Source organism: Phyllosticta citribraziliensis (assembly GCF_038025025.1).
Source record: "Phyllosticta citribraziliensis strain CPC 17464 chromosome Unknown J3D65scaffold_7, whole genome shotgun sequence".
Lineage (NCBI taxonomy): Eukaryota > Fungi > Ascomycota > Dothideomycetes > Botryosphaeriales > Phyllostictaceae > Phyllosticta > Phyllosticta citribraziliensis.
In genome coordinates, this window is record NW_027117344.1 from 1,866,230 (window position 1) to 1,878,920 (window position 12,691).

Genomic DNA, 12,691 nt, shown 5'->3' on the forward strand with positions numbered 1-12,691 from the left:
TGGAAAGCAACGTCGAGCTCCGGCTTGTCAGGGACCGGCGCGCCACGATCCCTGGGCTTCGGCTCAGCAGCTCGAACGTCAACAGAGGTTGCCCAGGGGCGGTCAAAAGCAACGCAAAGGTTTTACTGGGCACCCCCCATGTTGCAGTCTTGCCTTTGCCTCAGATCTCCTATCTCGTGTTCCAGCAGCGTCGGCACGTTAGTCGAGCTGAATCTAATCTGAAAGCTCGACGAAGCTAATCTAGCGCCCAGGTCAGAGCTGCGAGCGTCCAGGGACTGCCAGCTGCAAACCACAACCAATAACTGCAGTATTCTACAGCTGCTTCGGAAGCAAAAGTCCAAAACACTTCTTTTGTGCCAAGAACGGACGATGCTTTAGGCATGTACCCACTCGCCAAGCCCGCGCTGAAACGCCCCGCATCACCGTCGCTGGCGAGCAGCACGAGGCAAATACACCAGCTAATCATTACTTAACAGGAGGGCGCCTAGGAATACGCGTACCGATTTTGCCTCTCTTTTCCTGCTTTTGAACCCCTCCCACTGACTCTCGCCCCGAGACCAAACATCCCAGGATTTTCGCCTTGGCTACCTGCGGTAGTAAACAATCCACAACATCCCCCTTCACAACCCCCGACGCACCCCCTCGAGCGCCTCGGCCAATTTTGTGCAACCCCTCCAAGCAAGGGCACCACCGCCCTCTGCCCTGCGCCACGCATCGGCATGCCGGACAACTTTGAACTGCGTGGCAAATACCACGCCGTCGACAAGAACAACCCCCACGACCTCTACTCGGACAATCCGAAGCGCCACGTCCGCAACACCTCCTACCACTCCGACACGCCTTACCCGCCCTCCGACCACTCGTCCGACGTGGAATCTCTCGACGAACTCGACCCGCTCCACGATGGCCGCAGCAGTAGCAAACGCCGCAAAGCGCGGACAGAGTCGCAAATCGGAGCCGGTGCAGGCGAGGAGTCGGCTTTTATCAGCAAGCTGCGCGGTGGCGCCGACGGGGACACTGGCATCAATCCGTTGCGACATCGAATACTGCGGCGGCCGTGGATGAACCGCATCTTCAACAAGAACCGCATGTTTTGCTGGCTGGTGATACTCTTCGTTGTTGTATTGCTGCTGTTGCTGAGCGTCGGTGGCATCTGGGCGTGGACGAGCTCGCCCGTCAGTGGCAAGAGTCCTCCCTGGTATCCGGCGCCACACGGCGGAAACGATCCGGCGTGGGCAGATGCCTATGCGAAGGCGGCGGAGATGGTGCGCCAGATGACGCTGGTTGAAAAGGCCAACATAACTACGGGAGTGGGCTGGGCCATGGGACTGTGCGTGGGGAATACGGGTCCCGCAATGCGTCTGGGATTTCCGAGTCTCTGTTTGCAGGACGGTCCTTTGGGCATGCGGTTCGTGGACAATGCAACGGCGTGGCCCGCTGGCATCACAGTCGGCGCAACCTGGAGCAAAGATTTGATGTACAAGCGCGGCAGAGCGCACGGCGAGGAGGCACATCTGAAAGGCGTCAATGTGCTGCTCGCCCCGGCCATGGGTCCGTTCGGCCGCCTGCCCGCTGGCGGCAGGAACTGGGAGGGGTTCGGCTCTGACCCTGTTCTGCAAGGCACCGGTGCCATGTGGACAATCAAGGGCATCCAAGACGCGGGCGTCATAGCGACAGCAAAACACTACGTGGGGAACGAGCAAGAGCATTTCAGGCAAAGCTTCGAATGGGGAACCCCAAACGCCATTTCCTCCAACATCGACGATAGGACGCTGCATGAGATTTACGCCTGGCCGTTTGCCGACAGCGTGCGAGCTGGAGTTGGAAGCGTCATGTGCTCGTACAACCAAGTCAACAATTCTTATGCCTGTCAAAACAGCAAGCTGTTGAACGGGATTTTGAAAGATGAGCTCGGCTTCCAAGGATTTATTCAAAGTGATTGGCTTGCACAAAGGAGCGGAGTTGCAAGCGCCCTTGCGGGCCTCGATTTGAGCATGCCTGGGGATGGGCTCCACTGGCAGGATGGGACGCCGCTCTGGGGACCGGAACTCACAAAGGCAGTGCTGAACAGCTCGGTCCCCGTGGAACGCTTGAATGATATGGTCACTCGGATCGTCGCAACGTGGTATCAACTCGGACAAGACGACACGCAAAAATGGCCCCTGGCTGCCCCCGAAGGGGACGGCACGCCCAACTTTTCGTCTTGGTCTGACGAAGCCGAGGGTCGACTGCACCAGGGCAGCGATGACAAGACAAAGGCCGTGGTCAACAAGTTCATCAACGTCATGGGAGACCCAGCAGCTGAAGGCTCGCACGCGAGGCTTGCTCGCAGGATTGCCGCCGAAGGCACGGTCATGGTCAAGAATGAAAACAACACGCTCCCGATTACAAGAGATGGAATCAGCCAAGCGAGTGGCTTCACGCACAACAAGGACGACTTTAAGGTGCGCATCGGCATCTACGGCGAAGACGCACGCGCAAACCCCAAAGGCCCCAACGCTTGCCAAGACCGTGGTTGTAATGAGGGAACCCTGGGGTCTGGATGGGGGAGCGGAGCAGCCGACTTTCCTTGGCTCATCACGCCGTACGAGGCTCTCCGCCGCGAGTTCAATAATGACAGCGTCATTCTTCACGATTATTTGGCCAATGACATCCCGACCACCAAGCTCCGCCTTCTCGAGCAGCAAGACATGTGTCTTGTGTTTGTCAACAGTGACGCTGGTGAAGGCTTTTTGTCGTGGGAAGATGTCAAGGGAGACCGCAACGATCTGTACACGCAGAAGGGAGGCGACGAGCTGGTCAAGTCGGTCTCCGCGCACTGCGGGCCAGACGGCAAGTCTCCTGTCATTGTCGTGGTGCATGCCGTAGGCCCGGTGATTCTCGAAAACTGGATCAACCTTCCCAATGTCAAGTCGGTCCTCCTGGCGCATCTCCCTGGACAAGAATCAGGAAATGCCATTGTCGACATTCTCTTTGGCGACGAAAACCCCTCGGGACGCCTCCCCTACACCATTGCTCGGGCAGAAGAAGATTATGGCCCACACAGCCGCATCATGTACTATCCGAACGGCGTCGTCCCGCAGCAAAACTTTACCGAAGGCCTATACGTCGACTACCGCCACTTTGACGCCGCCCAAGTGACGCCCCGCTACGAATTCGGCTACGGCCTCTCGTACAGCGAGTTTTCCATCGGTGACCTGGTCATCACGGTCGACGTGTCCAAGAAATCCATGCTTCCAGCGCCCCGTCCCAACATCACATCTCCCTTGCCGCCACACTACAAAGAAGACATTCCCCCGGCTTCGGAAGCCGTGTGGCCCCTCGACTTCCGCCGCCCCCTCAAAAAGTACATTTACCCGTACATCTCGTCGGCGTCGGCGCCCGGCACCAAAAAGGGGCGATACCCCTACCCAGAAGGCTACTCGACGAAGCCGCACGAGGGCAGCCCCGCGGGCGGCGGGCCCGGCGGCAACCCAGACCTATACTCGATCGTGGCCAACGTCAGCTTCGTGGTGCGCAACGAGAGCCCCGATCGCGCCGGCTGGGCCGTCCCGCAGGTCTACGTCTCGTACCCCACGGGCTGGGTCGATCCGGAGCGCTCGTCTGCGCTGTCGTCCAAACCCAAGCAGACGGGCAGAGGCCGCCTCGGCGACGCGCCGCACCCGGTCGTCTCGGCCTCCGTCTCGACGCTGCCGCCCGCCGTCTCGACACCATCACTGTCTACGCCGACATCATCCTCATCCTCCGCACACGCCAAACCGACCTTCCCGCCCCAGATCCCCGGCCGGCCGCCCGACTTCCCCGTGCGCGCGCTGCGCGGCTTCGACAAGGTGTTTCTGCAGCCGCAGGGGCAAGACGGGGATTCGGCGACGGTCGTCGTCGGCCTGACGCGGCGCGACCTCAGCTTCTGGGATACCCGCCGCCAGAACTGGGTCATGCCGACGCTGCAGGGGCAGGAGGGGCCGGACGACACGCACCAGGGCGAGTTTGGCGTGTGGGTTGGCTGGAGCAGTCGCGATTTGAGGATTAGCGGTGTTGTTTGAGGGCGTGGGCGGGTAATGGGTCGGTGTTGCGTATTGGATTGGCTTGGATTGGATTGAATTGGCTCGGGGTTGGATGGACAGATCGAATGATGGATATTGGAAAGGTGCATGGCGTTTTCTCTCTTATCTCTCTACCTCTCTCCTTTTTTTCTCGTCTCCCATCAGACGTCTCCCTACCTCCCCCATACCACCGAACGCTCCTTGCGACGCGCGAAGGAAAAGGATGCTGCCCACAGCACAAATCTAATGACCACATTCTCCCCCTCTTTGGGCAGGGGAGGCAGACGCGAAAAGCTGATAGAGCTGCGGTCAAGAGCTGGACGGAGCGAGCGAACCAATAAATGTGATTTATTTGCATGCGCCCAAGGACGATGATTGACGTCGGACAGAGATGGACACATTTCCGAGTTGTAAGTCACAACAAGTGCAGCAAGTTACTTGATTATTTGGACAGGCACTCCTGTGCAGCATGATGTGACGTCTTCATGGCACTTCTCGTCTCGAACTTCAGTACGTACAGCGAACCCTCCCTCGGTGGTTGAGCAAAATCACTCTGATCGATCCCATCCGTCGTTTCTTGTGCATTTGGGTATCCCATTTCCGTGTCAGCCCCGCCTCCGCAGCACCAGTTTTATGTCGACCGCTCTTCTGTCATTTTATTTTTATTTTTCATTTTTTGCATGTTCTTCTCTTGTTGCAATGGATCATATCCTAGCTATCCCGCCTCACGTTGCAACCCCCCCCCCCCCCCCCCCCCCGCGCGTGTGCAAGGTATTAGATTGCCTCAGCACGCGTCTGACCCGTACCGCGTAACCCATGTTGTTGGTTACCAGCGCCGCAGCACAACATTCCATCTCATGGTCGTCCATTCGCGCCGCTAGCCATCCCTGCCAAAGGTCGCCAGCTACCAGGGATGAGAGAGAGAGGGACCGAAAGCAAACCGGACCACCTAGTTTTAGTGCGTCCCGAATACGAAAACAAACTTCCGCCCTGCTGCACGCGACCACCCGCGTCCACGACGTCAACTGGCGCTTTCCATGGCAACGAACGCGCTTCCCCGCCTTCTCTCCTCCAACCATTGCGACCACCACCATAACGACCGCGTCTCAACCGCCTCACAGACCAGCCACGACAGCGGCGCCCAGGCCAACGAGCAGGCCCCAGGCGCTGAGGGGTTCGAAGGCGGCGACGGCAGCCGACGTACCCGATGCCGTCGCGTTGGGAGCGGTGCCGGTCGAAGTCGCGGTGGTGCCGGATTCGGACTGGTTGGCGTTGGCATTGGTGTTTGTGAACTCGGCCGAGACGCCCGTGCTGTTGGAGCAGTGGGCATTGTAGTCGGACTCGGAGAGGGGCGCGGCGGTGAAGGTGACGTCGGCGCACTGAATGTTTGTGTTGTGATTAGCTTGTGCTGCTATTGTGTGGTTTGCGCGTGGAGCTGGGGTGCAAGAAAGACTGCGGCGAGATGGGGAAGAATGAGGTGGGGGCGTACCTGGTACAATCCGCCATCGGGATCGCCGTTGGTGACGACCTGGATGGTCGCGTTGGTGCCCTCGCTGATGTTCATGCCGCCCAGCATGCCGGGCACGACGACGCCTCCCAGACAAAAGTCATTGGGTCCGCGCTCGCGCAGCAGCGGCCGCAAGACGTAGTTGAAGGCGGGACCGACGTCGTTGCCCAGACCAATCAGCACTTGGACGTTGGCCTCGGTGTGGTGCATGTCGAGCTGGATGGGGAAGGGCGCGTTGACGGGAATCATGGTGCGGTTGGTGCTGGGCGTCTCGAAGCCGCCGCATGGGTACTCGGCGGCCTTGTCGTCGTTAAAGCCGCGCGCGGTGGGCCAGTTCAAGAGGAAGTGGGCAGAGGCCAGCGAAGGGCCCAGCAGGATGAGTGGAGTCGAGGTGAGGCGCATTTTGGTGGTCGCGGTTCAATTGGTTTCCTTGTTGTTGGTTGGGTGAACTGGTGTTGTGAGAGGAGGGAGTGGAAACGGAAATGATTTCCAAATGGGCGTCGGGCTTTGAATATAGCAAAGCTGAAGCGGGGAGGCGGAATGGAAGGGAGTTAAGGTTTGCGTCTAAAGTGGAGGGTTCAGCTGACGGGAGGAAGTCGAGAGGGTTTTGATCGTGTTTGATGGACGGTAGGGGAGGTGGATAGAGTGGATGTGAGCAATCCGAGAGAGATTTAAATGGGCAGCTTGTCCAGGACTACATGTACAGTACATGCAGATGGAGACAGGGCTGGTCCAGATGTTTGGGCGGGCCGGGGCGACGGACCAGTTGATGACAGCGGAGTCTACGGTACCTTACGGTACCAGAGGAGTAGGGTACATGGGATGCGCGCAATTGAGCACATTAGGAAGCCATCGCGCTCGCGTCGGGCAGGGGTGACCCGATGCAGTCAGCCTAGCCTAATGTATCTTTACCCATCCAGCTGGGCTCGACGGCGAGCGGCCTTTTTTTTTTTTTTTTTTTATTTATTTTCTTTGTTTACAATTGGTGCATCTGTCACCTCGTCTATGCTTTAGAGAGAGCAAAATGACCCCAAGACTCCTCGCCTTCAGTGGACAGTTGTACAGCAAAGCAAAAGTAAATGATGCGAATGTAACCCGTAAGCCGTCCCGCCGTCAGTGCTCCGCCATGGCCTGCACGTAGCGCCCCACTAGCACCTCTCCCAGGAATGTGCCGCCGAGAATTGACATGAAGTATCCCACATTGAGCGTCATTATGGCGAGCATCCTGTGCCAGTGTTAGCAGCATCCAGCGTGATGAGCACATCCGATGGACTCTTACAGCAACCAGCCGACTCCAGCAATCACCGTGGCAAGCAAGGCGCGGGGCAGATCGACGCTGAATCTCCACGGCTGAGGACCCTTGATTTGCTGCTGTGTGACGACGACGTTTTGTTCCACGCCATTGACCATCAGAGTACCCGGGCTGCTGCTCGCGTCCTGCTTGATGCGCTCCGACTCGGGTGTCTGGCCCGCCACCACGACGTAGCGGCGCTGAAGGGCTTGGGCCAGCCATCGCTCCTCGATGATGCTTTTGGCTGCAAAGAGCGCCCGCCAGGCCACGGCCAGGGCTATCAGGAAGATGCAAGTGGCCGCGTACTGTCCGACCGTGTGTGGCGTCCATTGGTCCGAGTAGAGCGGCGTAGTGGAGCTGGCGAAGAAGGTCATGCGCATTGCCGACACGTCCATGGAGCTCATGTCGCCGCCAGACATGTCCATGCCGGACATTTCATCGTGTCGTTTAATCATTCTTGGCCAAAAGCGTCGCGGAGGAGGCCAGGCGGGAATTGATTCGGGGACGAGCACGAGGTTGTCGGTGCGCGAACGATGGCGCAGTTTCCAGACTGCTTCTCCGAGGCCTGGATGTCTGATCTGGAGGCAGTGGCGTTGTTATAAGCGTTGGGGAGAAGTGTTGAAGGACGGATGCGAACGAAGCGAGGGGGAACTTGCGCAGATGTGCTCAATTAAGTGAGATTGTCGGAGAGGGTGCTTCAGAAAGAAGAGGCGCAGCCCGAGGTTGAGCGTGTGCGGTGGCTTTCTGAAGCAGCCAGCCAAAGGACAGGGCGTGAGTTTGAGGCAGTTCTTAGTAACCAGGGGACTCCTGGCTCGCCATTGGCCCGTCGCATCCACCACCTCACCTCCATCTTGCATCCGATCCCACCTCTTCAGCCCTCTGCCGCCAGCCTACATAACCCACATGTAGCGTTGCATTCGCCCTCACTTTCAGCCCTGTGCCACTCCACTTGCACACCTGTTCGCTGCACGCCCGCAACTACTTTTCTCGCCGACCGACCAGCCTCAATCTCGACGCCTCGCGACGCGACGAAACCTCATGGCATAACTGTGTCGCAACACGCGACTTTCCAATTCCCAAAACGCCCGACGCCTGGTCTAGCCTCGCAAAATGAAGGCCAGAAGGCATGACATGTCCGGCATGGACATGACCGGCATGGGCGGCATGTCGTCGTCCAGCCCCACCGGCTTGCCGTCGCTGCAGCTTTTTCAAAAAATGTACTGGGCCGTCGTGGGCGCCTTTGTCGCAGCCGCGACGCTGGTAAACATCACCAACTACATGATCTACCGGCAGAGGTGGGTACACGCGCACATCTCCCGCTGGATCCACTTCGACTGACATCATCTAGATTGTGGGCCGCCCAGCACGGTGACCCAACTCCTGCAAAACCAAAGTCTTTGGCCTCACGAATCAACGCGACTGCAACAGCAATCCTTCGAGAAGCGACCAATGCCACATTCGCGCCATGGGTGGTCCGCGGCTTCCGCTTGCGCGTGCCGACTGTCGGCAACACATTTCTGGTCTTGGCCAATGCAGCGACGCTTCTGGCCCTGTGCTTCTATGGTTTCAACCTAAATGACCAATGGTCCTTTGAAGACATTGGCTACCGCACTGGCTGCATGTCTGTGGCGCAGCTGCCTCTAATCTTCTTGCTGGCCGGCAAAAACAACATCATCGGTTGGTTGACTGGCTCGAGCTACGAGCGCCTAAACTGGCTGCACAGATGGGTGTCCCGCACGCTGCTACTCACCGTCACGATCCACATGGGGTACTGGTTTGGAGACTGGGCTCCATACAACTACATTGGCGACAAGATCCGCACCGACTCCATCACACAACACGGCCTGATTTCCTGGTGCCTGCTCCTATGGATCACGTTCAGCTCCGCCGCTCCAATTCGTGGTTGGCGCTACGAGGTGTTCGTGATTCAGCATCTAATTTCATTCGCCGTCTTCCTTGCCTTTGTCTACAAACACGTTAGCTCCTGGCCAATGTACGTCCGGGTCTACGTTTGGATTCCGGTCGCCCTCGTTTGCTTTGACCGCTTCGTGCGGGCCGCCTGGATGCTCTACACCAACGTTTCCCTCTTCCATCCCAAGCCGCGGCGCAATGGCCACATGTCTGGCATCTGGGCCTGCAAAGCCGATTTCACGCCTCTGCCTCACAACACTACCCGTGTGACCATCAAAAACCCACCGATATCTTGGAAACCCGGGCAACATGTGTTCCTCTCCTGTCACTCGGTCGTTCCTCTCCAAAGCCACCCGTTTTCCATTGCATCAATTCCAGGCGACAAGCAAATGGAATTCTACATCAAGTCTGAAAATGGTGCCACCAAGCGCTTCTTGGCACATGCCGAAAAGGTTAACATGCTGCCAGCTAATGCAGCATCCGCCGCCAAGACGACCAAAGCGGTCACCATTGATGGACCATATGGCCGGATCAGGCCCCTGCGTCAGTTTGACAGCGTTGTTTTATTTGCAGGCAGCACGGGTGCGACCTTCATCATGCCTTTGCTGCGGGACCTAGTTGCGCATTGGCAAACCCGAGCCGATTCCGCTCCGCACAAACGTTCCGGAGTCTTTTCACAGCCCCCCGGCGCCATTGCGACCCGCCGCGTCCGCCTGGTCTGGGTGGTCAAGTCGCGCGGGCAGCTGAGCTGGTTTGCGTCGCAACTCTCGCTTGTCCAGGACCAGGTTGCGCAACTGCACTCGTCGGGCGCAGATATCGACGTAGAGTCGAGCGTCTATGTTACTTGCGATCCCAGCTTTACAGAGGAGCAAAAATCGCAATCGACAACTGCGAGGCCCAGTAGAGTCGTCGAGGAGCAGCCCCAATCGCCCGACACAGTCGCCGGCCCCTTTATAGACGAAAAGAAGCGCGCATCTGGTGACAGGTACAGCGAACGCGAGGTGGATGACAGCAACGCGTCTACACTTGGCGAAGGCGACGAAAAGAATACTCAGGCGTGCCCCGACGACACTTGCTGCTGTACCGCAACAGTCGAAGATGAGGATGCCATTTCAGCCGCTAACCGCGAATGCACCTGCGGCGTTAACCCTAACAGCAACAAAACCCGCGATCCCAATCCTCCTGTCAATGCCGGCACCGAGATTCCTACAAACGCCCCATCTCCTCCTTCCTCTCCACCCCCTTTTACCCCTCTAATGACCTCTCCCTCGCCCTCATCGCCTGCCAACAATAACGCTACTCCACTGCATCCCGCCATCCACATTTTAGCCGGCCGCACGCACCCACGGAGTGTGATTCGCAAGAGTCTGGAGCAGGCCCTGGGCGAGACGGCTGTCGTGGCGTGTGGGCCGGTTGGGCTGGTGGATGACTGCAGAGACAGCGTGGTCCGCCTCAGTGATGAGCGCGCTGTGCATAAGGGAACTGGGGCGCAAGGCGTTTGGTTTCATGGGGAGAGGTTTGGGTGGTAGTTTGTCAGGTCTGAATCGTCACATCTTAGGCGTCTAATTTGGCGTCACTGTACCTTCTTGGTCTTTTTATTTCGTGATGGGTTTGGATGATACCACAGACGAAGGGAGAACCGGTTGCTTTTTGTTAGTGTTGTAGACTAAAATTTTGGTTCTGGTCAACAGCTGGCAAGCAGCATGGAGAAGAAGATGCTGAACGAGAATTGCAAGCTTCCAAAATATGTGAGTGTGTATTGATATCTTGAGTTTCGTGGCCGCTGAAGAGCAACAAGGAAAACAGATTGCAAACTCACGTCAAAACCTGCAACAAATGCCCAACCACATTTCCGCTCCTCTGGTACTTATAATAACAATTTCTATACGAAGAACTAACAGAATTGATGTTCATGCCCTGCCCTCTTAAGCTGCCGTCGAGCATCTTCCTGATCCGGTTAGCGCAACGCGTACGAGACGACCACGACGCGTCTTCCCAGCCCTTTTTCCTCATCTTCAAACCCACCTCAGAACGCCCGACAGCAATGCCACCAAGCGCTTCTGCAACTTCGAACCCCTCAGCGACAGGCAATGGCGTCGGAGCGAAAGTAGGAAATCGGAGAGGTTTGAGGCCCTGAATCTGCAGCTCGAGGCGAGACTGAGAGAGTTTGGGGAGGAAGCGCGAGTTCCGAGGGGTAGAAGAAGCTAAGTCTTGCCAGCTCAGAGATTTGTGGAGTAAGGACGAGGGCTATGGCGGTCGCGTTCTCCGCGAATGGGCAACTGGTCGGGTATGGAATTCACTGTTTACTCCAAAATCCAGGCTTTCAAAGTTGACGCGTACAGGAACAGTCCGACACTAGATACAGAGAGGTCCTTCTGCGCCCATATTGAACGAGACAAGAGGAATCCTGAGCAAGAAAGAGCTTGTAAGAGCGATGCTTGAACCAACGCACTCCCCTACCCGCAATCCACCTCACCAAGTTTGGCTAACCAACTCATCATACACGCGACCTCTCCTTCTACAACTCCTTCTCCCTTCGACCCCATCCCTGAAAAGTGACATTATCTCCATCAGCCTTCTACCGGGACATTTCCCCCATCAACATCTCCCCCTTCTCCAGCAACCTTTCCATCACCCCCAAGACCCGTGTTCTCTTTCTCCTCGCCCGCCGCACCGCTCTCCTCCACGCCAACCGGAAAATACCACGCACTATCGGGCATCTCACTGGACTCCAAAATGGTCAACCACCGCCTCTTCCCCGTCAGCGTCATGCACAAGAACAGCGCGTCGCGATACGCCACGCGCAGCACGCTCTCAACGCCGCGCAGCTGCGCGCCCGACAAGCCACCGAGGAGGGGCTTCCGGTACGGCAGCAGCCGCGTGTCGTGCGGGTCGGTGCTGTTGATGTAGTTTGCGCGCTCCGGGCTCCAGAGCTCGGCCAGCCGCGCGTACTCGGCGCCCACCCTCGCGCGGCACGCGAGCGACTCGCCGGGCGTCGGCTGCGTCTTGCGCGGGTCCGTCCAGTTCACGTTGGCGTCTGTGGCGCTGAAGACGCGCCAGGCGGCCGTCGCGAAGGCCGCGTGCTGCGGGCTGCCGAGCGCGAATGCTATGTCGTCGTCGTCGTCGCCACCATCGCCCCCGTGCTGCGCGCCGCGGAAGCGCGCGATGCGGGCGTACGGGATGTACTCGATCCAGCCAAAGTCGGCGGGCGCGGGGGTGATGGAATTGGGCCAGAGTTTGAAGTACTCGCCGACCGCGCCAGTCAGCAGGATGATGAGGCTTAGGAAGAAGGGCAGCGTGGTAACGACACCATAAGGTGAGCTTTGAAGTATTGGGCGTCGCGGAAGACGCGGCTCGGGCCAGGGAGATTGTTGTTGTCGTCGTTGGTGATGCTGCTGCTGCTGCTGCTGCTGCTGCTGCTGTTGCTGGTGGATCGAGGTGATTGTTGGCGTGTACTGCGCTGGCCGTCCGCTGTCCCAGGCGCTGCTCTGGTGGCCGGGCTCAGAGTCGCGCTTGGCGGTGAAAGAGCGCGTCGTTCGACGGGGCGGAGTCGACATGGCGGCGGACGATGGAAGCGCTCGGAGTGTTGTTGTTGGACAGAGAAGTATCGGTGGTTGGAAGACCAGTCGACTTCCTTCCTATGCATCTTTGACAAGGTGGTGCTGGTGGACCCAACAAAGAGAAAGTGACGATGGATGGGGAGTCCGCAACGGGAAAATGCAACAAGGGTGCGTGGTGGAGAACAAAGCTCGTCGTCTTCCCCGTCCGTCGCTTTGGGAAGCGCTCGCTCAAACGGTCTTTTCATTGTCTCTTTTACGGACACCTCATCTTGCCTCTCTCTGCGACCAACTCTGAACACGAAATTGGACAAGACGAATGGAACGGCCTGACGACTTCAACGACAGCTGGATACCACGTCGTGTTCAAACTTCAGCACGT

At 58.0% G+C, this 12,691-nt stretch overlaps 5 protein-coding genes across 5 annotated transcripts; 2 read left to right on the forward strand and 3 right to left on the reverse strand.

Moving 5' to 3' along the window:
* Positions 1-372: 372 nt before the first annotated feature.
* Positions 373-4,493, forward strand: J3D65DRAFT_628333 (beta-glucosidase 1 precursor). Its single transcript, XM_066800627.1, has one exon. It carries the CDS (start codon positions 720-722, stop codon positions 4,041-4,043), a length of 3,324 nt encoding a protein of 1,107 aa, XP_066654781.1. The 5' UTR covers positions 373-719; the 3' UTR covers positions 4,044-4,493.
* Positions 4,494-4,797: 304 nt separating this feature from the next.
* Positions 4,798-6,388, reverse strand: J3D65DRAFT_678072 (putative GPI anchored protein). The gene is made up of 2 exons (XM_066803654.1): positions 5,533-6,388; positions 4,798-5,422 (listed from the first exon to the last, which is right to left on the reverse strand). Exons 1-2 carry the CDS (start codon positions 5,950-5,952, stop codon positions 5,159-5,161), a joined length of 684 nt encoding a protein of 227 aa, XP_066654782.1. The 5' UTR covers positions 5,953-6,388; the 3' UTR covers positions 4,798-5,158.
* On the reverse strand, positions 6,375-7,575 carry J3D65DRAFT_628339 (Ctr copper transporter family protein). Its single transcript, XM_066800628.1, has 2 exons — positions 6,830-7,575; positions 6,375-6,775 (listed from the first exon to the last, which is right to left on the reverse strand). The coding sequence occupies exons 1-2, from the start codon at positions 7,294-7,296 to the stop codon at positions 6,664-6,666; spliced, it is 579 nt and encodes a 192-aa protein (XP_066654783.1). The 5' UTR covers positions 7,297-7,575; the 3' UTR covers positions 6,375-6,663.
* Positions 7,576-7,705: 130 nt separating this feature from the next.
* On the forward strand, positions 7,706-10,639 carry J3D65DRAFT_628341 (ferric-chelate reductase). The gene is made up of 2 exons (XM_066800629.1): positions 7,706-8,136; positions 8,190-10,639. Exons 1-2 carry the CDS (start codon positions 7,952-7,954, stop codon positions 10,279-10,281), a joined length of 2,277 nt encoding a protein of 758 aa, XP_066654784.1. The 5' UTR covers positions 7,706-7,951; the 3' UTR covers positions 10,282-10,639.
* Positions 10,640-11,322: 683 nt separating this feature from the next.
* Positions 11,323-12,309, reverse strand: J3D65DRAFT_604087 (uncharacterized protein; the record flags this gene model as incomplete). The annotated part of the gene is made up of 1 exon (XM_066798251.1): positions 11,323-12,309. The coding sequence occupies one exon, from the start codon at positions 12,307-12,309 to the stop codon at positions 11,323-11,325; it is 987 nt and encodes a 328-aa protein (XP_066654785.1).
* Between the last annotated feature and the right edge of the window lie 382 nt (positions 12,310-12,691).